This window comes from Herpailurus yagouaroundi, unplaced genomic scaffold, assembly GCF_014898765.1.
Source record: "Herpailurus yagouaroundi ecotype Mexico unplaced genomic scaffold, PumYag 29, whole genome shotgun sequence".
NCBI classification, from domain to species: domain Eukaryota; kingdom Metazoa; phylum Chordata; class Mammalia; order Carnivora; family Felidae; genus Herpailurus; species Herpailurus yagouaroundi.
In genome coordinates this window covers 95,018,247-95,042,069 of record NW_024412377.1, presented here as the reverse complement: position 1 = coordinate 95,042,069, position 23,823 = coordinate 95,018,247, and the positions used below count along the sequence as shown (strand labels likewise).

At 39.0% G+C, this 23,823-nt stretch overlaps 1 protein-coding gene across 6 annotated transcripts in view; it reads right to left on the bottom strand.

Annotated features, from left to right (window-relative positions):
• The window catches only part of ACOT12 (acyl-CoA thioesterase 12), a 55,080-nt gene extending 31,935 nt beyond the window's left edge, over nucleotides 1–23,145 (bottom strand). For 2 of the 6 annotated variants that reach the window (XM_040449549.1, XM_040449538.1), the window contains exons 1-4: nucleotides 22,670–23,144; nucleotides 15,482–15,551; nucleotides 6,990–7,050; nucleotides 3,383–3,484 (exon numbers count right to left, since the gene is read on the bottom strand). In XM_040449549.1, coding sequence (XP_040305483.1) covers nucleotides 3,383–3,484; nucleotides 6,990–7,050; nucleotides 15,482–15,551; nucleotides 22,670–22,796 — 360 coding nt within the window. In that variant the 5' untranslated portion in view covers nucleotides 22,797–23,144. Of the gene's footprint in view, nucleotides 1–3,382; nucleotides 3,485–6,989; nucleotides 7,051–15,481; nucleotides 15,552–22,302; nucleotides 22,543–22,669 lie in introns of those variants that run through there. The other 4 variants (XM_040449556.1, XM_040449530.1, XM_040449561.1 and 1 more) reach the window with 4 other exon arrangements.
• Between the last annotated feature and the right edge of the window lie 678 nt (nucleotides 23,146–23,823).

Genomic DNA, 23,823 nt, shown 5'->3' with positions numbered 1-23,823 from the left:
GCATTCCTATACACTAATGATAAAGCAGCAGAGAATGGAATTAAGAAAACAATCCTATTTACAAATGCACCCCAAACAATAAAACAGCTATCAAAAAACTTAACCAAAGAGGTGAAAAACCTGTACTCTGAAAATTGTAAAACACTGATGAAAGAAATTCAAGACCATGCAAAGAACAGAAAACTCAGAAATAAACCCACAAATACATGGTCAATTAAGCTTTAACAAAGAAGGAATGAATATACGATGGAAAAAAAAGTGTCTTCAACAAATGGTGTTGGGAAAATTGGATAGACACGTGCAAGACAATGAAACTGGACCCCTTTCTTTCACCATATACAAAAATAAACTCTAAATGGATTAAAGGCCTAAATGTAGGACTGAAACCATAAAAATCCTTAAAGAGAGCACAGGCAGTAATTTCTTTGACATTGGCTATAGCAACATTTTTCTAGATATGTCTCCTGAGGCAAGGGAAATAAAAACAAAAATAAGCTATTGGGACTGTATCAAAATAAAAAGTTTCCACACAATAAAGAAAACAACAAAACTAAAAGGCTACCTACTGAATGGGAGAAGATATTTGCAAATTAGATAACTGATAAAGGATTCATATCTAAAATATATAAAGAACTGATACAATTCAGCACCCAAAAACAAATAATCCAATAAAAAAGGGACAGAAGACATAAACAGACATTTATCCAAAGAAGATATACAGATGGCCAACAGACAAATGAAAAGATAGTCAACATCACTCATCATTAGGGAACTGCAAATCAAAACTACAATGAGATATCACTTCACACCTGTCAGAATGGCTAAAATCAACAACACAAAAAACAATAGGTGTTAGGAGAGGATGTGGAGAAAAAGGAAACCTTGTGCACTGCTGGTGGGAATGCAAACTGGTGCAGCCACTGTGGAAAATAGTAGAGGGGGTTCCTCAAAAAATTAAAAATAAAACTACCCTAGGATCCAGTAATAGCATTACTGGGTATTTATTACCAAAATACAGAAACACTAATTGAGAGGGATACATGCATCCCTATGTTTATAGCAGCATTATTTACAATAACCAAACTATGGAAGCATTCTAAGTGTTCACTGATAGATGAATGGATGAAGAAGATGTGGTATATACATATACAATAGACTATTATTCAGCCATCAAAAAGAATGAAATCTTCCCACCTACAACTACGTGGATGGATATAGAATGTATTATGCTAAGCAAAATAAGTCAGTCAGAGAAAAGACAGATGCCATATGATCTCACTCATATGTGGAATTTAAGAAACAAAACACATGAGCAAAGGAGAAAGAGAGAGAGAAAGACAAACCAAGAAACAGACTTAATTACAGAGAATTCCACCCAAGGGAGCTGGGTGGGTGGATGGGTGAAATAAGGGATAGGGATTAAAGAGTACACCTATCATGATGAAAAACAAATAATAATAATAATAATAATAATAATAATAATAATAATAATAAAGGAAAAGAACCCCAAGAGCTATGCCTGAAGTCTTAAACTTCTTTGCTGTTCGCCAGTGCTTTCTTTCTCCTACAAACAACCTCTTCTAGTTTAGTAAGGCCCTGCCCGAGCATACCCTGTGGTGTTCTGTGAGTCCTTCAATGATCCGGCCTATGAAACTGATGAACTAACTAATAAGCCTAGTTAACCATTGCCCGTCTCATCCTGGAACAAACTCACTTTGGATACAGATGCAGGTAGGCCTGTTGGTTCATACCAAACCACTGACTTTTTGTGGCTCTCTTTGTGATGTGCCCCTGAACAAGAACATTACTAACTGGAAAATAATTCGTTTGGGAAAGCTGTTTTACAATAAAGGTTATCTGAGCCAACCTATAATGGCAGGACCATAAGGCATCTGACTTCCCAGAAATGCTCTCAGAAAAAGTTTCTTCAGGCTCAGGACAGGTTTAACTGGAGTGCTACTATAGTATTCTTATTTCATGAGTCCCTGAAGCCAAAATGAGAAGTCTCAAGCTTGAGAGGAAAAACGATAGTCCTTGTGTTCTTCTCCATGGAAGGAACAGAATGGGATGGTGATGTGGACTCCTTTCTGTCACTTTTTCTCAGATATGGAAAATCTGCAATCACCCCCACAGTCTCTCATTCTCAGGGTTTGGAGATTTGGGGGGACTCTGGGAAAAAAAAACAATGGTTTGCAAGACCTATCTCAATGTCTTAGATTTTTAGTGAACATAGGATCCTGGGATGCTTTGTCAAAGTACAGATTCCAAGTTCCTATACTAGTGATTCTAATTCAGTAGGTCTGAGACATAGCCCAGAAAGCTGCATTTTCAGTATTAGCTGATATGAACTTCAGTTTCAAATAGAATGCCCTTGGGCAATATGAATATGTCTTGTTGAATGTCTAATATTGGACAGAGACTGGGAGAAGTGCCGTGGTGCACAAAATTCTTCAGGGACACCTACCACCCAGGCATCAGGATGGACTGAGTCAGATCCATCTATATCTTTGCCTGTTGGCCCAAGTAAGGAGTTGCTGGTGAGTACTGCCCTACTGTCATCTCTGTTGGGTACAGAGAAAATACGGCTTTGTCCCGGCTCTAAAGTTGGATGCAGGCTGAAGAACACTTTTGCAGAGTAAGAAGTACCCCTTGTTGCTTCAATATGGAACTAGGAGAAGCTACTATGCCCATGTTTGAAGTGATCCTTGCAGTGAGAGATTTAATTCTAAATTGGATTATTACCTTTAGACTAAATGGGGACCCTCCCCCTGATCCTAAAAATGAAAGCCAAGAAACAATGAGTAAACCCCCAGCAAACTATAGACAAGCTGCTCTGGGCCCATAGCCAGGCAGGCCTGCTGGGCACACATACACATATCAGAATAATGCATATATTTTAAGGTTGTTTTTACTCCATATGCCCTGAAGCTTATTTCTAAACTTCAACAGTTCAGCCTCTTTGACGTTCTTCCTTCAGGTATAAAAAAATGATTGGACTATAATATGCAAGTGCTGACTAAACTGCTCTTGCTTTTTAAAAAAAAAAAAAATATTTTAACTCAATTTTGAGTTATATAACCATAAAAGAAAAGAACTAACCCAGTAAACACTATTTTTGAGAAACTGATAGGCACTTTGGATCATTTAAAACACAGTGTTTTTTTCCTCTTTAACAAACTGACTACATCTCCCTTCCTCTAAGGTGCTTAACACTGTATTACCACAGAAGGACAAATTTTACAAAAATATTGATGGATAAAAAATCTTGGGAAAGCATACTGCACAGTAACAAGAAATGTCTTTTTCTCCATAATAATTCTGATGCAATCATTACTATGTCCCTGAATTACATCATAGATACTTCTTCACACAGAAAATTTACCTTTTCTTTTCCAACTGGTTTGGCTACAAATGTAGAGAAAGCCACACTAACAAGTTTCTCAATACCAGTGAGCATGTCCTGTACTATCACCTTGATGCTGATCTAAAATGAAAAGAAAAATAAATAAGTAAACGTTCAGCCATCCAGAAAACAGATGAGATCACAGCAATCAAAATTCAGTTATGCACTTCAATGTTCTTTTGTTTTTGAATTAAATCAGCATTTTAATTTATTTTTAAGCAATACTGTTCTTTCAGTGATGTCCCATAAAATTAAAATATAACTTTTTTTCTGGGGCACCTGGGTGGCTCAGTTGGTTGAGCGTCCAACTTTTGATTTTGGCTCAGGTCATGATCTCACAGTTCATGTGCTGACAGCACAGAGCCTGCTTGTGAGTCTCTCTCTCCTTCTTTCTCTGCCTGTCCCCTGCTTATGCTTTGTCTCTCTCTCTCAAAATAAATAAACTTAAAAAAAACTTTTTTCTTACTAGAAAAATAGATATTTGACATGGAAAATTTGGTAAACATAAAAATACATAAATGATAAAAATGGAATCTGATTACCCAGAGTAAATATTATTAGTAATCCCATTACCCATATTAATAATCACTAATGTTTAGGTGAATTTTATTCCCATTTTATGTGTGTGTATGTATTTACATAAAATTATCACACTGTATTTACAGTTTCATGTTATAATTTTAAAAACTGGCATTATCTGACAAGTATTTTCTAATCCCATTATTACTATATGTGCTTTTGAAAACAAGATACTAATTAATGCCTTGTAGACCATTAAGGAGATACACCATAACTTTTTTTAATCTTCAGTCTCTGGCTTTTATAACTGAGTTAACATGGACAAACTGCATCATGTTATCAGTAGCTTTGTTGCCTTTTTCAGAAATTTTGTTTTTCAGGAAGAGCAAGAAGGTGGCTGAGGCACTTTTTGGTGACACTACAAGGGAATGGATTTCCTTATGGGAAAAGATCTGAAGCTTAGGTCCTGAGGATTTCACTGTGTACAAGTATTGGTAAACTCAGGAATCTGTTGTAAGATTTTGGCTAATAAACACTTGCCCCACATATCCCTGATATGTAACACTATCTTCTTGGACTCATGGGCAACCTCAGGCCTCTTAGCTTAGCACTGTATTATTAACTATAGAGAACAGCTGTTTCTACATCTTCACCAACTACCTCGTGTGCAAAAATAATCAATAATCCATAATTCATTTTACATCACTTACCTTACGAATGCAAGTGAGTATTTTCACAGTAACACTCAAGTTAACTCGACAGTGGTTAACCAGATTTAAACCATCCATTCTCAAGCCCACAATTCTGGAGAGTTTAAATGAGTTCCAAACACTGTCTTCTGTTAGAACAGTTAACTTAGTTATGTATGACGGCCAAATGTCTCAAAAACATACGTGAGGGGGACTTTCACTTTGTGTCATGAAAAAGTAGGTCAGATTGGAATTACACGCTGCAAAAACAACTAGAAAACTGAACCAACTATTTTCACACTAGAATAGCAGATAATGTAGAAATATCACCACTAAGAAGAGGGAAACGGATAAGAGGAACACTTGAATTTCTGGGCTCTCAGCCAGAAGGTAAGTCCCAGACTATGGCCAAGGAGGGGAAACTGAACCTTCCTGAAATGAGGAGGCAGAAATCAAGAAGACCAACGCTCCTGGGATTTGTGGGCATTCCCAGAAAAAAGTGTAACTACAAAAGGAAAGAATTCCAAAAATTTGCACACAGTCCTGTTAAGTGTTTGGGATGACACCAGTCTGACGTTTACAAGGTGGACGTTTACAGGGCCAGACATGAGCACCTTCTGAGGCAAAAATGATTCCTGGGGAGTGTAACATGAGCAGTCCCGAGAACTTATGCAGAACTCAGAGTCTGGTGTTCCCACCAGCCAGACCTTATTGAATACACAACATATGCAGAGACCACAGAAGACTTCAACTTGGAAGAGGGACTAAATTAGCCCTAGTCAAGGCTAGGATTTACTTTCCTTGGGATCAGAAATCTGTGCTTTTAGGGGTGCCTGGGTGGCTTAGTCAGCTAAGTGTCCGACTCTTCATGTTGGCTCAGGTCATGATCTCACGGTTCATGAGACAGAGGCCCTTGTTGGGCTCTGTGCTGACAGCATGCAGCATGGAGCCTGCTTAGGTTTCTCTGCACCCCCCCCACCCCCCGCCCCGCTCTCTCTGGTCCTCACCCACCTCTCGAGCATGCGTGCATGCTCTCTTTCTTTCTCTCAAAAAAAATAAACATTTAAAAAAGAAATCTGTGCTTTTAAACTAACCGGTTTTTCTTTTCTTAGCTTTTAATCAAATTTCCTTTGGAAATTCTACGTTTTCTCATGGAATAGGAGGAAAAGGATAAAAGAAAAGGAGCTGTTATCCGTGTTTGGGCTGAATATAAGGTAGAGTGCTAGCCTGTAGTAGGGAGGCTGAGAAAGTACCATCACGATCGTTGCTGACAGAGCTGACTTTTAACACAAAGATTTCCTTTCTGATTTCAAGTGTTTTGTATTCTGTTCATATGGATACTGGGGGAAAGTGACTAACTCAGGGTAAAACCATCACCATTAGGTATGGTTACTGTCAAATAGTTCTGTTGAATAGGAATATGGGTTGAATCCAGTACCTTATAATGTGACCTTATTTTGGTTAAGGTGAGGTCATACCAGAGTAGGGTGGGCTCCTAGTCCAATGTGACTGATGTCCTTCGAAAAAGGAGGGGTTTGGACACAGACCCTCAGAACACTATGTGAACATGAAGGCAGAGATCAGGATGATGTGGCAGAAGCCAAGGCAAATCACCAGAAGAAAGCACTGGGACACACTCTCTCACACAGCCCCCAGAAAGAATCAACCCTACAGACTCCTTGATTTAGCACGTCTATCCTCTAGAGATGTGAGACAATAAATATCTGTTGTTTAAGCCATCTGCTCTGTGGTATTCTGCTATGCCCTAACAAACAAATATAAGTCCCTATATGTCTTTTGTGCCCAAAGATCAAAGGGACTGCTACAAACCAACCTAGAAGTTGCAAAATGGGATCCAGTAAACCCTTTGCTACTGGTTCAATCAGAACAGAAAATTCAAAAGCCCCTGAGAATGCTGCATTCACAACTATGGTAAAGAAAATAAAACCGAGTGGGTGAAGAAGAAAAATCTAAACTTCCTTTCTCACTTCAGTTACTCTACCTTTCAAAAACTAGTTAATTATGGGGCTAGTTTCCACTAGAGGGTGCAGAGATGGAGAAAAAGCAGAGTCAGTGTAATTAAGAAATAAGACCCATGGCTTGTAAAGAACCAAGAGAGTGCCCTTCTCCCTTATATGTTTACTTCTTATGTATCCTTCTATATAAAAATAGTGTGTCGCATCACCTTTAATTTTAGCAGAGTTGACTAGGAAACTCAAGGTCCTTATTATTTACCTGTGACACTGACTCCAGGTTCAAGCATCTTCTGGAATTCAGAACCTCATGAACTCCAAATTATGCCAGGCCTCCTGCTCTGCCCTCTGTACACAATGAAAAGAGAGCACCAATAGGCAGAAGTAAGAAAAGAGGTCTCTTACCTCCATGCTTGTGCTGAATGCTCTGGTAACTTTCGCTTTGATGGTTATCACTTGTCCAACTCTAGTTAAAAAAAGAGGGAGTGACCTTAGTAATCCTAGTACCTCTCATTTCAGACCTAAAGATTCACTTAAATGCATGTGCAATCACTCCTTATCACGCTGATAATGATTATGCATGAAACTTCAGATTAATGATAACAGAAAAAGACAGTTCTACAAACAGATGCCAGTCATTGTAAACCACACATATGTTGGTTGCCTACTTCTATTCAAACAGAAAGAGGCCTTTGCAAAGTTGGTGTGCAAAAGGACTTCCACAATCTGCAAAGGATACTTTGATTGTCTCACAGCTGTTTCCTTAAGAGAAGTTAAAATAGACAAGCAAACCTATACAAATGACATTTCTTTTTTAAATGTCTGTTAACAAATACATGGAGAAACATGCAAACTGATCAACTTCACCACTCACCATTCACTCTTCATGATTATAGGGATTCTGGTCATATAGTCTGAAGTTGTTCCAAACCTTCTGTGTTCAGTCCCCTCAGTTACCACTGATTCTTTAACCTTAGCAGAAGGTAAGGGTCTTCCTAATGCAATCCTCTTCAATTTTTCTCAATGACTTTCAAACTTGAACTATATCCTCCTTACTTTTCTGTTTCAGAGGAAGAACGTTAGATCTCTTTCAGAACCTCTTTCTGTACCTGTGCCCTTGTTACCTCTTCTCAGCCACCATGGCCAGCTTAGTCAGCTCTTTCCTCTTTCGAACCCTCATCCTCTGCCCCTTCCCTGACTCTCCTTACTAGTCTATGAAAATGTCCAAGGCTACTTCTTTCTAAAAACGTTTCTCTCAAGCCGATTCTATCTCAAATTTTTTCTCTTCTCCATATTCAAACTTCCTAAAATACTCATTTCTTTTTCTAACTCACAGATTTAAAATAAAATAAAATAATAAAATTAGAGTCAATCCTCTGGAAAAAAAATAAAGCTTACACAAATCAGGGAAAGAAAAAGAAATGTTTACTGAAATGTTTAAGAAATGTTTACAACTAGTCCTGGCATTAAGCTAAGACTTCAGGATACCGTGATGAACAAGATGAGGCTCCTGACTTCAAGGAGACCAGTCTTCACTTAGGTCACCAGGATGTAAACAGATGAAGTGCAGTGCCATGAAATTTTTCAAAAGAAAAGACTGAGTATTACAAAGATAACCATAAGAAGAAGCTAATTCAGAAAGCTGGGAAAGGAGTCACAGAAGAGGTGACGTTTGAGATGGGTCTTCAAAGATGAGGATTTTGCCAGGTGCAGAGGTTTGAGGGCTTCGTTTCCCATTTACTTCTCAGCCACTTGAACCTGGCTATTGCCTCCACATCTCACTTCCAGTCCCTGTCATTTCCTAAAAGCTAAATCCAACATCTCACCTCTTTAATGTCTTTCTTCAGGAGGCTTTCTCTTCCCTTGGATTCCGGACCAGTGTTCTCTTCTCTATCTCAGCTTCCTTCACTGGTTTCTCTTCCTTAATCCATCCCTTCAGGGCCAACATCTCCTAAATTTCTGTCCTTTATCCTATTCTCTTCTCACTACACCCTCTTCTTAGAAGACCTTGTTCTTGTCCATGATTCCGTCATCTCTATTAAAATGATTCTCTAATCTCCATCTTTAGCCTGGACATCATTCTTGAAACTCAGAGCCATATTTCCAAATTCTCTCAACAGATTCAACTAATAGTTATGGAGGCTCTACTAGACTTAGTGTTAACAACCTCCACACACATTCCCAATTTAACTTAATCTTCACATCCAGCATATGCAACCAAACCAATTTTCTTTTTTCTTATATTTGTTCCTTTTAAAGTTCCTAGCTCTGTTTGGTAAAGTTTCTAGAAGAGATTTGCAGTAATAGTGCCAGGCAGAGTTAGAGTCCCTCTCCAAAGCTACTGTGATACTTTGTACTCATCAACTACTAAAATGTTATGCTTCTCTGTCTCTCAGACTTGGACTTGGGGGTGGGGTCAGAGCAGAAGCCATTTTTCTGGTTTTGTGAATCTGTCCTGCCTTTAAAAGTAGGAGAATTCCAAGAACCTGGCTCTCCACACCAATCTCCCGATATTGAATGTCAAATGAATGGAATAACTGAAATCTCAACTAAATAAAACCAATTTCATAGCATGGCATTCAAGGTCTTCTGTTATGTAGCTCCAGTCCACTGCTGGGCATCACCTCTCTGCAGACCAGGCTCTTCCTGAACACTCTCTGCTCCTTCCCATCTTGGTGCTTAGGTTCTTACAAGCGCCTCATTGTGCGAAGTCCTTTTCCTATTCACCAGAAAAAAGTCTATGCCTCAGTTAAGGCACACATCAAGTGCTACTCCTCTATGGTAAAATTCTCATTGATTTTCTAATCAAAATGTGCACCTTTTAAACTACCCCACAGAACGGAGTTTGTATCTCACCCAAGGGCTGCATCCTAGCATGCTTTCTATTCTGATGATTATGTGTTTGTCTGACTCTCACCAGACTGAGTGACCACTCCACTTCAAAATTGTGCCATAATCAAACACTTATGTATCTTACTGAGTCCATTGCAGTATTTTTTATATAGGCAATAAATACTTAAGAATTTAATTTAAATTAATTTAATTAATTACTTAATTAATATCTGATATGGTTTATAAACAAATACATGGTTTTGTTTAACTTTTTTTTAAATATGACATTTATTGTCAAATTGGTTTCCATACAACACCCAGTACTCATCCCAACAGGTGCCTTCCTCAAAACCCATCACCCACCCTCCCCTCCCTTCCACCCCCCATCAACCCTCAGTTTGTTCTCAGTTTTTAAGAGTCTCTTATGGTTTGGCTCCCTTCCTCTCTCTCTCTTTTTTTTTTTTTTTCCTTCCCCTCCCCCATGGTCTTCTGTTAGGTTTCTCAGGATCCACCTAAGAGTGAAAACATATGTTATCTGTCTTTCTCTCTATGACTTATTTCACTTAGCATAACACTCTCCAGTTCCATCCACGTTGCTACAAATGGCCAGATTTCATTCTTTCTCATTGCCAACTAGTATTCCATTGTGTATATAAACCACAATTTCTTTATCCATTCATCAGTTGATGGATATTTAGGCTCTTTCCATAATTTGGCTATTGTTGAGAGTGCTGCTATAAACATTGGGGTACAAGTGCCCCTATGCATCAGCATTCCTGTATCCCTTGGGAAAATTCTTAGCAGTGCTATTGCTGGGTCATAGGGTAGGTCTATTTTTAATTTTTTGAGGAATCTCCACACTGTTTACCAGAGTGGCTGCACCAATTTGCATTCCCACCAACAGTGCAAGAGGGTTCCCATTTCTCCACAGCCTCTCCAGCATCTAGAGTCTCCCGATTTGTTCATTTTGGCCACTCTGACTGGCGTGAGGTGGTATCTGAGTGTGGTTTTGATTTGTATTTCCCTGATGAGGAGCGACGTTGAGCATCTTTTCATGTGCCTGTTGGCCATCTAGATGTCTTCTTTAGAGAAGTGTCTTTTCATGTTTTCTGCCCATTTTTTCACTGGATTATTTGTTTTTCGGGTGTGGAGTTTGGTGAGCTCTTTATACATTTTGGATACTAGCCCTTTGTCTGATATGTCATTTGCAAATATCTTTTCTCATTCCGTTGGTTGCCTTTTAGTTTTGTTGGTTGTTTCCTTGGCAGTGCAGAAGCTTTTTATCTTCATGAGGTCCCAATAGTTCATTTTTGTTTTTAATTCCCTTGCCTTTGGAGATGTGTCAAGTAAGAAATTGCTGTGGCTGAGGTCAGAGAGGTCTTTCCCTGCTTTCTCCTCTAGGGTTTTGATGGTTTCCTGTCTCACATTCAGGTCCTTTATCCATTTTGAGTTTATTTTTGTGAATGGCATAAGAAAGTGGTCTAGTTTCATCCTTCTGCATGTTGCTGTCCAGTTCTCCCAGCACCATTTGTTAAAGAGACTGTCTTTTTTCCATTGGATGTTCTTTCCTGCTTTGTCAAACATGAGTTGGCCACACTTTTGTGGGTCTAGTTCTGGGGTTTCTATTCTATTCCATTGGTCTATGTGTCTGTTTTTGTGCCAATACCATGCTGTCTTGATGATGACAGCTTTGTAGTAAAGGCTAAAGTCTGGGATTGTGATGCCTCCTGCTTTGGTCTTCTTCAAAATTACTTTGGCTATGAGGGTCTTTTGTGGTTCCATACAAATTTTAGGATTTCTTGTTGTAGCTTCGAGAAGAATGCTGGTGCAATTTTGATAGGGATTGCATTGAATGTGTAGATAGCTTTGGGTAGTATTGACATTTTGACAATATTTATTTTTCCAACACATGAACACGGAATGTTTTTCCATTTCTTTACATCTTCTTCAATTTCCTTCATAAGCTTTCTATAGTCTTTAGCATACGGATCTTTTACACCTTTGGCTAGATTTATTCCTAGGTATTTTATGCTCCTTGGTGCAATTGTGAATGGGATCAGTTTCTTTATTTGTCTTTCTGTTGCTTCATTATTAGTGTATAAGAATGCAACTGATTTCTGTACATTGATTTTGTATCCTGTGACTTTGCTGAAGTCATGGATCAGTTCTAGCAGACTTTTGGTGGAGTCTATCGGGTTCTCCATGCATAATATCATGACATCTGCAAAAAGTGAACGCTTGACATCATCATTGCCAGTTTTGATGCCTTTGATTTCCTTTTGTTGTCTGATTGCTGATGTTAGCACTTCCAACACTATGTTAGACAACAGCGGTGAGAGTGGACATCCCTGTCATGTTCCTGATCTCAGGGGGAAAGCTCTCAGTTTTTCCCCATTGAGGATGATATTAGCTATGGGCTTTTCATAAATGGCTTTTATGATGTTTAAGTATGTTCCTTCTATCCTGACTTTCTCGAGGGTTATTATTAAGAAAGGATGCTGAATTTTGTCAAATGCTTTTTCTGCATCGACAGGATCATATGGTTCTTTTCTTTTATTAATGTGATGTATCACATTGACTGATTTGCAAATGTTGAATTAGCCCTGCATCTGTCTGGGCTACTTGCACACTGCCAGGCTTATGGTGCTGCTTTGATGGGATCTGGTGTATTAGCCAGGGTGGATCTTCAAGGTGCACAGGGGTGGAAGGGGCAGACTCAGCTCGCCTTGCCTTTGGTGGTCCGCTTTGGGAGGGGCCCTGTGGCACTGGGAGGTAGGCAGATCTGTCGGAGGGATGGATCCACAGAAGCACAGCGTTGGGTGTTTGTGCAGTGCAAACAAGTTCCATGAGGGGAACTGGTTCCCTTTGGAGTTTGGCTGGGGGATGGGCGAGGGAGATGGCACTAGCCAGCACCTTTGTTCCCCACCAAGCTGAGCTCTGACTTCCAGGGCTCAACACCTCTCCCTCCCAGTGTCCTCTCGCCCTCCCGCTCTCCAAGCAGAGCTGTTGACTTTTAACATTCCAGATATTAAGTCCCGCTGGCTGTCAGAACTCACGCAGTCCGGCCCCTCCGCTTTTGCAAGTCAGACTCAGGGACTCTGCCTTGCCGGGCGGGCTGCCCTCCACTGCCCCGGCTCCATCCCACCAGTCCGTGTAGCGCACACCGCCTCGCCGCCCTTCTTACCCTCTTCCGTGGGCCTCTTATCTACGCTTGGCTCCAGAGAGTTCGTTCGCCTAGTCTTCTGGCGGTTTTCTGGGTTATTTAGGCAGATGTGGGTGGAATCTAAGTGATCAGCAGGACGTGGTGAGCCCAGTGTCCTCGTATGCCGCCATCTTCTCCCAATCCATCAATATATGGTTTTCTGTAGGTAGCTTTCAATTTTCTCTTTTTATGATTCAGGTCCCATGTAAAAAATAGAAGAAGGCCCCTTTCCATGATGTTAGTGGCCACAAATCCTTTTTGATAACACCAACACAAAATGGCTTAAAAAAACTAACCCATATTTCGGTGATGAGATTGCTAGTTAAGTGTAAGTTACAGAATTTAAGTTTGGAAAGTATGTGATAGATACTTTATTACAATACACTTTTGGAACTCCTAAATTAATAATGGCACTTCATCTAGTCTTAAGTAAGTTTGGGTTTATAGTAATTTGTAATTTTGCTGATATGCAAACACTTATCAATTTTTTCTACTTCAAGGAAAATCACATAGCTAGTATGTGAGTTTAGTCAGTGTGTCTCTATCTGCATCTACAAGACTCTAGAATGTCAAGAGCTCTTTCAGTGACACTGCAGCTGCCTGTGAGAACAACCATTGAGAAGTGTTCAGTAAAAGTTGCTGATCACAAAAGCAGAAGCAGTGGGTTGGGAAAAGCACTGGATTAAGCATAAGGAAATCCAGACTCTAAGCACCCTCTGTCTCCTGGCTTGCTTGGGGAATTAGGCCTCAGTTTCTTGTTGTTACAAAGAGAAAGCTGGGCTGACCTATAAAGGTCTCTCCATGTCTATGATTCTAATTTCTACCAAAAATTTCTTCTGTATCAGCTTTGAAGAAGTGATTTTTTTATGCATGTGGTTTCATTTAATTTAATTTTGCTTGTATCTAAATAAATAAATGCCAAACAGGTAAATGTAAACAGTAAGGTTGGGGAGATAAACTGAGTATCTCATTGGACAAGACTACTTAGGGTTTGAAAACAATGCCAACTACCCCCATGGTCCTTGAGAACCATCCAAGACCAGAAACAGATGACTTTCTCTCTTCCTTTTCCTTTTAAGTTATGTTCATGTCTTCAAGGATCAAGATATTCAGGGAAAAACAAAAACAAAACCAGAGATACAAACATAAAAACATATAATCCTCCTTAAAAAAACCATATAATGCTAATTTATTAGTTATTAGTATAAACTATTTATTTTTTAAATGTTTACATTTATTTATTTTGAGACAGAGAGAGAGACAGCACGAGAGGGACAGATGGGCAGAGGGAGAGAGAAAGATTCCTAAGCAGGCTCCCTGCTGTCAGCATAGAGCCTCATGTGGGGCTCGACCCCACAAACGAGAAGATCATGACCTGAACCGAAATCTAGAGTCAGACACTCAACCAACTGAGCCGCCCAGACACCCCTAGTATAAACTCTTTAAAAAAACAAATAATTCTTAATTCTGTCCACTGGAAAAAATCTAGAAACAATGACCAACCCTATATAAATGAGCACATTTTCTGCCCAAATTGTGATCTCTACTTACAATTTCTTTTGAAGAAATTTATGACTAAGTTTTTGTAAGGAAATGTAAAAGATGAGCCCATCTTGTCAGAATTGAAATGCATCAAATATGTTAAAATCCATGGGCTTACAATGACACTAAATAAAGAGAAAGAATTAAGCTTGTCTTTCCTAGACAAACTTTACTTAAGGGTAACCAAGTAATTAATGAGATAATGAGTCTCTCTACACAAATACTTCAGAAAATAAATGAAGAACAAATGATAGTATTAGCACATTACCATTCTGCCAATATGTAATGAAATAATGGTTCTAAGTAATGATCATTAGACATTACGTGCTCTTGACAAGAACTAATTTTACCAAAATATCAAACCTTCATCTGACCAATTTTTAGATGTAACTATCATTGTATAAGAAATACAAAGGGTGGGTGAACAGGTTAGACAGGGATACAATGAGCAAATACAAAATGTAAACTCTACAGAACAAATGACCAGGTTTCTTTAAAAAAAAAAAAACTAGGAGAAAAGAAAGAAGCGAAATCAACCATATTCAATCCTGATTCAAGAAACCAATTGTTTAATTTTTTAAAAAATATCTTTTGAGGTCATTGGGAATAATGATTTCTGTTAATGGTATTGTTGTTATTATGTTTTCTAAAAGAGTCCTTATCATATAGAAATATATAATGAAATATTCATAAATGATGCCTGGGATCTCCTTTCACAATAATCTAGGTGTGTGGGGAAGTATGGAGAAGTAGTGATAAAACAAGAGTTTCCATGAGCTTATTATTATTGTAGTCAGGTGATGGTCCTTGGGGATATACTGTACTCTTCTATTTTTGTATATGTTTGAAACATTTGTTAATCTTGAAATTTTCTACAATAGGAGATGGTAAAGCACATAAACGCTCTCACACATTAAATGTTTTTCATAATTTAACATTTGTATTCACATGAATTAACGTTCACTCAACAACTTAATGATGAAATTCACCATCATAGATACTCTTATTATCATTAATTATTCTTCTTGTAGAGGAAGGAGCCATTAAGAATCAGCTTTTAGAAATCCAGCTCTGCCTCATACAAGAATGCATCCATTTGGAGAGCTATTTCTCAATAAAATCAGGACTATGAATTTCTACTTCAAAGTGTTTACTAAAAGTAGGTCCTGCAATTACTATTTTATTGATTTACATTAGGTCAAATATTTAATTAACAAATTGGATCATTGACTCCAAATAAACAAGCATAGGTAATGCAAATATATGTTGCAAATGAGCCAAAAAGCCCAGGAGAAAGGTGTGATAGAGCAATACCACTTACCTAGCTGTCTCCTCAAATTGTATGTCATCCACTGAGGCTGTAACACAGGAAATCCCAGCATGCTTTTCAGCTTCAAAAACAGCAAAAATGTGTTAATTAATAGTTATGGTTAAATATTTCAGCATAAGGGAAAAGAATAAAAGTTAAATGGATGTATTCTAGTAATCATCCTCTGGTTCAGTGAAGTACCACTATGCCCACACTTAGAGATGATCTGGATCAATGACAGTTCTTTTGCTCTGTAAGTTGTACTTCTACTGAATGGAAATTATTGTACTGTCTTTGATTTGAAATTCAAAACCAATATCTAGTATATCTAGCTATTTAAATAGCAATTTTATTAAGTTGGTACCAACTTTAAATATTTTGTTAGATATGACCCTTCTTTTGTTTTAAAAACAATTCATCAAAGCTGTATCCATTATCCCACATAACAAAAAGCTGATTATATTTAGACCACTTAACAAGTATAAGTACTGAATAGTATAGGAGACACTGACATCAGACCCCAAATTGCAGAGCAACTTCTCTTGAGTAGCAGAGAAATATTCAGCATCTATTAGGTATTTAGTCAATATTTATTGTTCATTATTACCAAATTCTGTATGCGGTAATTATGTTGGAGAGGAGAATATTAAATAGGGTATAAGGAGATTAGGGAAGAACCCTAGCTATCCATATTCCATGCCTGCATTTAATTTGTTGAGATATTTTTTGATTGTTGATTTTGCTTTATATAAAAATATCATAACTTAATCTCTTTAGGAAAAATGTTGACATGTGCTTCTGTCAGAATTTGATTTTGACGAACATTCAGTTAAAACCCAAACAGACTGCACCGGCTTTTTAAGTGCTTTGAACCTCATTTTAATTTTGGAGACTTCACTCTTTATTCTTCACACTTTTAGAGACATGAAAAAGAAAGTCAGTGAATTATACTATAGTTGTATTCTTTGTGTGGATTACTTTAACTACAATATTACTTGATAGTGCCAGGTAAAGAGACATGGGGAAATACTCCAGAGAGCAGCTATTTAGAACACTCCTCTCTATAATCTAATTTGTAGAAAATTGCACATTTTGGTTTTATAAGTTGGAAATAACTAGCTGTTCTTCCAAACATGCACATAATACAAATTGAGTTACCAGAAAACTAACCATAGTTAGTGTGTGATTGATGGAGAAGGAATGACTGCCTTCCCAGCTATAAAGTTCAATGAGAGGAAGGGAATGTAAAAGTACCAGACTCTAGAAATACTCAAGATGGGCTCAATTGAATTCAGTGTATCAAACATTTGTTAAATTCCTACTGATTTCCCAATACTGAGAAGTCAGTGTTATCTCTTAATAAGTCTGCTCAGTGGCAATTAGAGAGCCAGCTATAGTAGATGCCATTTTAGAGCTTAAGATTTCCAGAGAACTACCAGATCCTTGCAAATACAGGCTATAAGACATTCACTAAGGAGTACCTAATAGACATTCGTTCCAGTTACCTGAGAGAACAGGATGTTGAGTTTATTAAACTATTCTTGTTAATAAAATGTTACCATGTATGCCAATATGAATAACCAGTTTTGAATGATTTAAATGATAACTAAAGTGCAATAATCAATAAGACTAATTTTTTTATTTTTATATATTTTGATTGTATATATCGAGTATCTATTATGTATATACAACACTATACTAGATTGCATTAGGGATCATGAACAAATATTATCATAATAATAGTTGCCATTTATTAAGCATTTATTATTGACCAGGCACTGAACTAAGTATTTATGCATGTCAATTACATGAGGTTGGTACTATTACTGGTTTCATTTTACAAACGAGGAAATCCAGGCTTGGAAAGATTGAATACAATGTTCCAAATAGTGATTTTGACTACAGAAGCAATAGGAACTCTCAGAAAAGACCAACCAAGGTACACTCTTCAGAGAAGTGCTTAGCTAAAGATGGGCTTCAGATGCTCAGCAGCCATGGTTTATGCTATAGACTTTTAAGGGTCATGAAATTAAAAATAGAAAATAGAAATATGGGGAACCAACATATGATCACAATTTTTATGTGTGATTATATGCAGTTGTTTTTTTTACACAAGTGTGTCAGATATTAATTTAACAGGACCAGCTTGCTCTGGTTCTTGATTTTGATTGTCTTTCATACAGTATGCTAATCAAAGTGGAGAAACTCTAAAGCTATTACTGATTTCCCGTGGGAAACAGAGAAGCTGGAAACAGTAGCAGACTAGGTAAGTGGTTGTAATCCAGGTATGAGATGATGACTGATTAAAATGGTGGCATCTCCATTCATTCATTCCTTTAACTAATATTGACTGAATACCTGTGCTGTGTTAGCCTTTATGTAAGGTGATGGAAATGTAAAACAGCCATGATCTCTGTTCTCTTGGAGACTAGTGGAAGCCATGGATTAATTAAAGGAATAAATAACAAAATGAATTAAGTGCCCTGAAGAAAACATCAATTTTATGGGAGTCATAACACGAGAAACTAGACCTAGCGAGGATGTCAGGGCAGATGTCCAAGTGGAGGGGATGCTTCAGCTGACATGTGAAGGATGAGTAGGATAAAAATAGATGTGTTGAGGAGGAAGAAGAGAGAAAAGGAGAGCACACTGAGCAAAAGGAACTGCAAAGATCCTGATCAAAGTCTTTAAGGATAAAATGCAGAAAGCAAGAAGGAGAGCTGGTACGGTAAGGCTGAAGGGTCGGCTGAGAATGGACTATGCACAGGGCCTTGAAGCTCTTGGTTGACAGTTTTATAACTATTATTGAAGATATTGGTTCAATATCTGTCTTATGGATTCCATTGTTTCTGATGAGGTCATAAGTAATTCTAACCAGTGTTCTCCTATGTATAGCACAGTGTTTTTCTCTGCCAGCTTTCAAGATTTTCTTTTCATCATAGTTTGCCTGTGATAGATGTGAGGTTTTGTTTTGTTTTGTGTTTGTATTAATCTTGCTTGGTGTCCTATGATCTCGAATCTGTAAATGTATGTCTTTCACCACATATGGGAAAATTTCAGCTACTATTTCTTTAAATGTTTGTTTTATGCCTCAGACTTTCTCTCATTTCTTTTGGGGCTTCTTTTACATGTATGTTATACTTTTTGATGTGGTTTTGATATATCTGTTCACTTGTTCATTTTTTAAATTCATCTTTTCCCTTTTCTTCAGACTGAGTAATTTTTATTGTCCATCTTTATGTTTACTTACTCTCCTCCAATCAGCTGTTAAGCCTATCCAGTGAATTTTTATTTTTTATTTTTTTTTTAAATTTTTTTTAACGTTTATTTATTTTTGAGACAGAGAGAGACAGAGCATGAACGGGGGAGGGTCAGAGAGAGAGGGAGACACAGAATCTGAAACAGGCTCCAGGCTCCGAGATGTCAGCACAGAGCCCAATGCGGGGCTCAAACTCACGGACCTCGAGATCGTGACCTGAGCCTAAGTCGGACGCTCAACCGACTGAGCCACCCAGGCGCCCCTATCCAGTGAATTTTTAAATTTCAGATGCTGTAATTTTCAGTTTGGGAATTTTCATTTGGTTCTTTTTTTAGTTTCTACTTCTCTCTTGAGACTTACTATCTTTTCATTCTTTATGATGATTTTTATTTTATGATGAGTTTTTATTACATCCTCAAGCATACTTATTATAGCTGCTATAGAATAATGGATGCTTAATTCTAACACTCGGATCATCGAGGCTTGATCACCATTATCTTTTCACTTAAGAATGCATCATATTTTCCTGTTTCTTTGTATATAAAGTAATTTTGGACTATATCCTAGCCATTGTGAGTGATACATTGTAGAAATTATGGGTTCTTACATGTTTCTCTAAACAGTATTGTTTTGTTTTGTTTTGTTTTTCCAAGTAAGTACTTAACTAAATTCCCACTATAAAAGTCTATCTCCCTAGAGGTTGTAACAGCCCTTTCCCAATTCTTTTGGCATCATCTAGCAAGGCTGGAGTTTCTTCTATGCATGCATGATTCAAGCTTCACCAGAGATTTGAGCCAAAAATATAGATAGATTATACAGCTCTGCCTCTTCAGTTCTCTCCTCTCTTGAAACTTCCTCCTCACATTTAAGTAGCTGTGTTTCCCCCAAATCCTATAGCTCTTCAAATCAGCAAGTCTGTGGGTTTTCCATCAAAAACTTAGCTGGGAGCAGAGTAAGGTCTTTCTTCAGGCTTAAAGGCATTAAAAAACTAAAACAAAACAGAGAAAGTTAGCTAGTACCATTCTCTTCTTCCAAGTGTTGACTTCCAAGTGTTTAAATCTGCTTTTTTTCACCTGTCAGTTGCCCATAAGTAGGTTTTATTTACTGTTTTATCCAGAGTTTATAACAGTTATCTATGTGCCTTTTTTTTTTCTAATAGGAGATACTTACTATGCCAGAAGAGGAATGCTTGTAACTCTTGATAAAGAAGGTGGGGGGGGGGGAGATAAACAACAATGATATGATCAGATTAGCCCTTCAAAAAATATTTTAGATGTAGTGTGGAGAGGACACCAGAATGAATGGAGATGATCAGTTTAGAAACCACTGCTGAAGTTCATATGAAGGATGATGATAGGTTGGCCTAGGTGGTGGCAGTGGAGCCACAGCAAGGTGGTTGGGTTTGAGTGATTTCTTTAAGGTAACACTGATAGGACTTAGTTCATGGGTTGAGTATGTGGAGGGGGAAGCAAGGTAGAGAGAGGTATCAAGAAGGGATGACTTCTAGATTTTTGACTTGTGTTACTGGATGGACTGCATGCCATTCCTAAGAGAGTGAACCCTGGACAAAATTCAGAAATGCAATACAGAAAAGGGTGAGTTTGTGATATTTCAAAATAAGAAATGTATACAGAGGGTGGAGAATGACTCAGATATGGTTTCATTCCTCTAGGCTTAAGGAAAGACTAGAAAAATGGGACTACTGACAGAAATGAGGTTTAATGCCAAAATGATAGTGAACATATTTAATCTTTATTTAAATATTGAGAAGATCTTTTGGAATCTAGCAGTGTCTGGGTGTCACAGAAGAGCCTTAGGTCTATGGCTGGGATCATTATTTATCATAGTAATGGGCCTGTGGAAAAGTGCTGGTCAACCAGGAACTCTGGCTGGGAAAATGCCAGGAAAACCAGTTTTTGTACTACTCTTATCAAAGAAAGGACAGCACTATGGCGGAGCATTTCTCTGCCACAGATTCTGTTGCACCTTGACTAAATAACGTCCCTTGCTTATGTGGTGCTTCTCACCATAGAGTGTTTAACACAGGTATTTCCATGTTTCCAAACTAACTTTATCATAAAGGTTTCTTTAATGTTGTATTATTAGCAACAGAGCTATTAATCCAAAGCAGTTGGTTATCAATTGAATCAGTCTATGGCCTGAGTTTCCAAAGATGTAAAAAGGCAGACACTTTTCTGACAATTGCAGCACAGCAATTGTTTATTCTTTACAGGACAGAAGCACAAAATGATCACTTCATTATTCACATAATGTATTCAGTTGCCTTGGCAATAGGCATCATTTTTATTAGCAACCTCAGTGATTTTTACAATTGTTTCCCTTAGATGGGAATTAATTTTACATTTATTCTTCCATTATTTATGTTATTATAATCAACCTCAAATACTGATAAAAACTGTTAAGAGAGAAACCAAACAGACCTATCAACAAACAGAAAACAAACAAACAGATTGGCATGAATATATGACTAAATTTTGGGGGCGGTTAACACACGGGATTAGAAACTATTGCTACTCAGTGAGAAAAGCGGGGTTCTGTCATCATCTGAACTTTACTTTTGTCCTTTGTAAAATAAGAGTCCTAAGAAACATGATCTTAAGCTCCTTCCAGCTTTAGTTTTTAATCTTAACATATTTTCCTTCACAATATACCTTTGCCAGGTCTGTTCCTGCGTTATGCAAAGCCTGACTTCATTTCAGAAATGAGATTCCAAGTTTTGGACCCATTCATCACCAACCTACCTATCCATGAAAGCAGAGGTTTTTGTTTAGTGCTTACTAAGCACTAGAGAACTAACTTTAGCTTACATGCGAATTGGCCAGGCAGAAAATAAAGAGGTGAAGAGATCAACACACAAAATAATTACAGATTGTGCTAAGCAGTAGGAAGGAAATAAAAAAGGGCATTCTGCTAAAACCGCTGGAAGAGTACAAATGTAAACAAGTGGTCAAGAAAGACTTCTCTGAGGAAAGGCTGTTTAAGCTGAGATGTAATGCATGGAAAGGGCAAAAGAAGGTCATAAAGGTAAAATGAGAAGCAGGTGCAAAGGTCCTGAGAGGAGACGAAATAAGGTGTGGTAGCAACAAACTGAATGCAGAAGCAGATGTAAGAAAGGAGTAATCTATCAAACTAGATAGTAAAGAGATTTGCAAAAATGTAAACCAAGAGCATGCCTTTAAGCATAGTTTTATTACTGGTGAAAATAGTTATTTTTCAATAAAATTACGTCATGGGTTTATTCTTGTTCTTTTAAAATGAATTCATTTTAAAAGATTTTGAGGGTCTCCTGAGTGGCTCAGTCAGTAGGGCATCTAAGTTCGTCTCAGGTCATGATCTCAGGGTTACTGAGTTTGAGCCCATCATCAGGCTCACTGCTGTCAGCCCAGAGCCCGCTTGGGATCCTCTGCCCCCTCGCCCCCACCTCTCTCTGCTGTCCCAACCCAGCTTGTGCCCTCTCAAAAAATAAATATTTTAAAAAATAACAAAAGATTTCGGTGATGGTCAATATCAACAAAATAACCCACATAAACAAAAGTGCGGGGTCCTCACTTACCTAATGGGGTAAAGGAGTCCTGAGGCTGAAAGGTCTGAGAATCACTGGTCTAGGTCATTCCCGGTGTTGGATGAACTACCGCAACCGTTAGGGTCCCCAACTACTCACAGCTGTAAATACCCTCTCCTTGCCTCTCTCTCCTCACGGACCCCGGGTCCAGGAATGGTGAGGACTGGGGCGCCAAGCGTCTGCTTCCGTACTGGGGTGGGTCGGCCTGCACCCCTGGCCTCGGGATCCTCTCATGTCCCGACCCCCACCACCCTACATCCCGGTATCCAAGCCGGCCCGCCACCCCCGCCACGCCGGCCTTCCGCGCTACCCTTCCGCCCCCCCACCTCCTCCCCGTCCCTCCGCGTCGGCCCCCTACCAGCCAGGCAGGCGGTGGCGTCGATCCACTTGAGAAGCTGCCCCGCGCTCAGCTCGCCGCGCGGGTTGGCGTGCGCGGGCTGGATGGCCTGGCTCATGCGCACCTCGGCGGGCTCGGGGCGCTCCATAGCCGGGCCCGCCGCGAAGCCCCTGGGCTGAGGGCGTCGGGCCGAGCAGGTCAGCGCGGAAACCACGCTCGCTCCGCGCGGCACCGGCGCCGCAGCCCTGGGCCCGAGCCCCGCGCCCCGCGGGCCGCCAGGGCCCGTCCGGTGCACTGGCACGTGGGATTCGAGGTGCCGGGAATATCGCGAGGAGAGCGAAAGAGATCTCTCTTGGGTGTCAGAAGCCAAATCCGGGGCCACCAAGCTTGGCAAAGCTGGAAGCAGCCCGGATTTCTCAAGTGTAAAGGGAGGACAGCAGTACTTAGGTCAGAGGACTGTGGACAGAATTAAATGAAGTAATGTACGTAACTCAGCGTGTGCCTGGTTGAGGTAATACAGGTGTTTGCTAAGTAAATAAGTAGTGAGGATAACAGCCATCTGAAGAATTTGACAGACGGTGGGAGGTTAAGGATTGATTTGTTAAATGTTGTCCAGAGAATGCGGACATTTTGCTTTAGAAACTGATTTTAGAGTGTTTGACTACCTTTTCTTCCCCCTGGCTGTTGACTGCCAGGTAGAGTGGACCCTCACTCCTCAAGCCCTAGTTCAAAATACACCTTCTGGTTCTTAGGATGTTAAAATAGCTCCCCCAAACCCTTTGTTATTGATCAGTTTGTTGTGAAATTACCCCCACTGCCAAGCAAACACAAAGTGCTGATGTTTGCAGGGACATGAGAGTCACTCAACAAAGAAAGGCAATCTTTTGGTTTTAATCGAGAGAATTTAAGATTAGAAACTGTCGCCTCACTATTAATGATGCCAGCAAATCCCAAGAGACTCTTTTCAGGAGACAAAATCTAGAATATTAAATGAGAATTTTCATTCTCAGCTGTTAACACAAAGCAGCCATTACACTTTCTAGAGCTGAAATCAGTGACTTTACAAAGCAGTTCTCATTCAGGAAATAGAGACATCAGAAAACCTCCAGCATATGATAGATTCATAGTTATTGTATTGTTAGGGGTGGCTGCACCCAGGAGAGCATTTGCAGGTG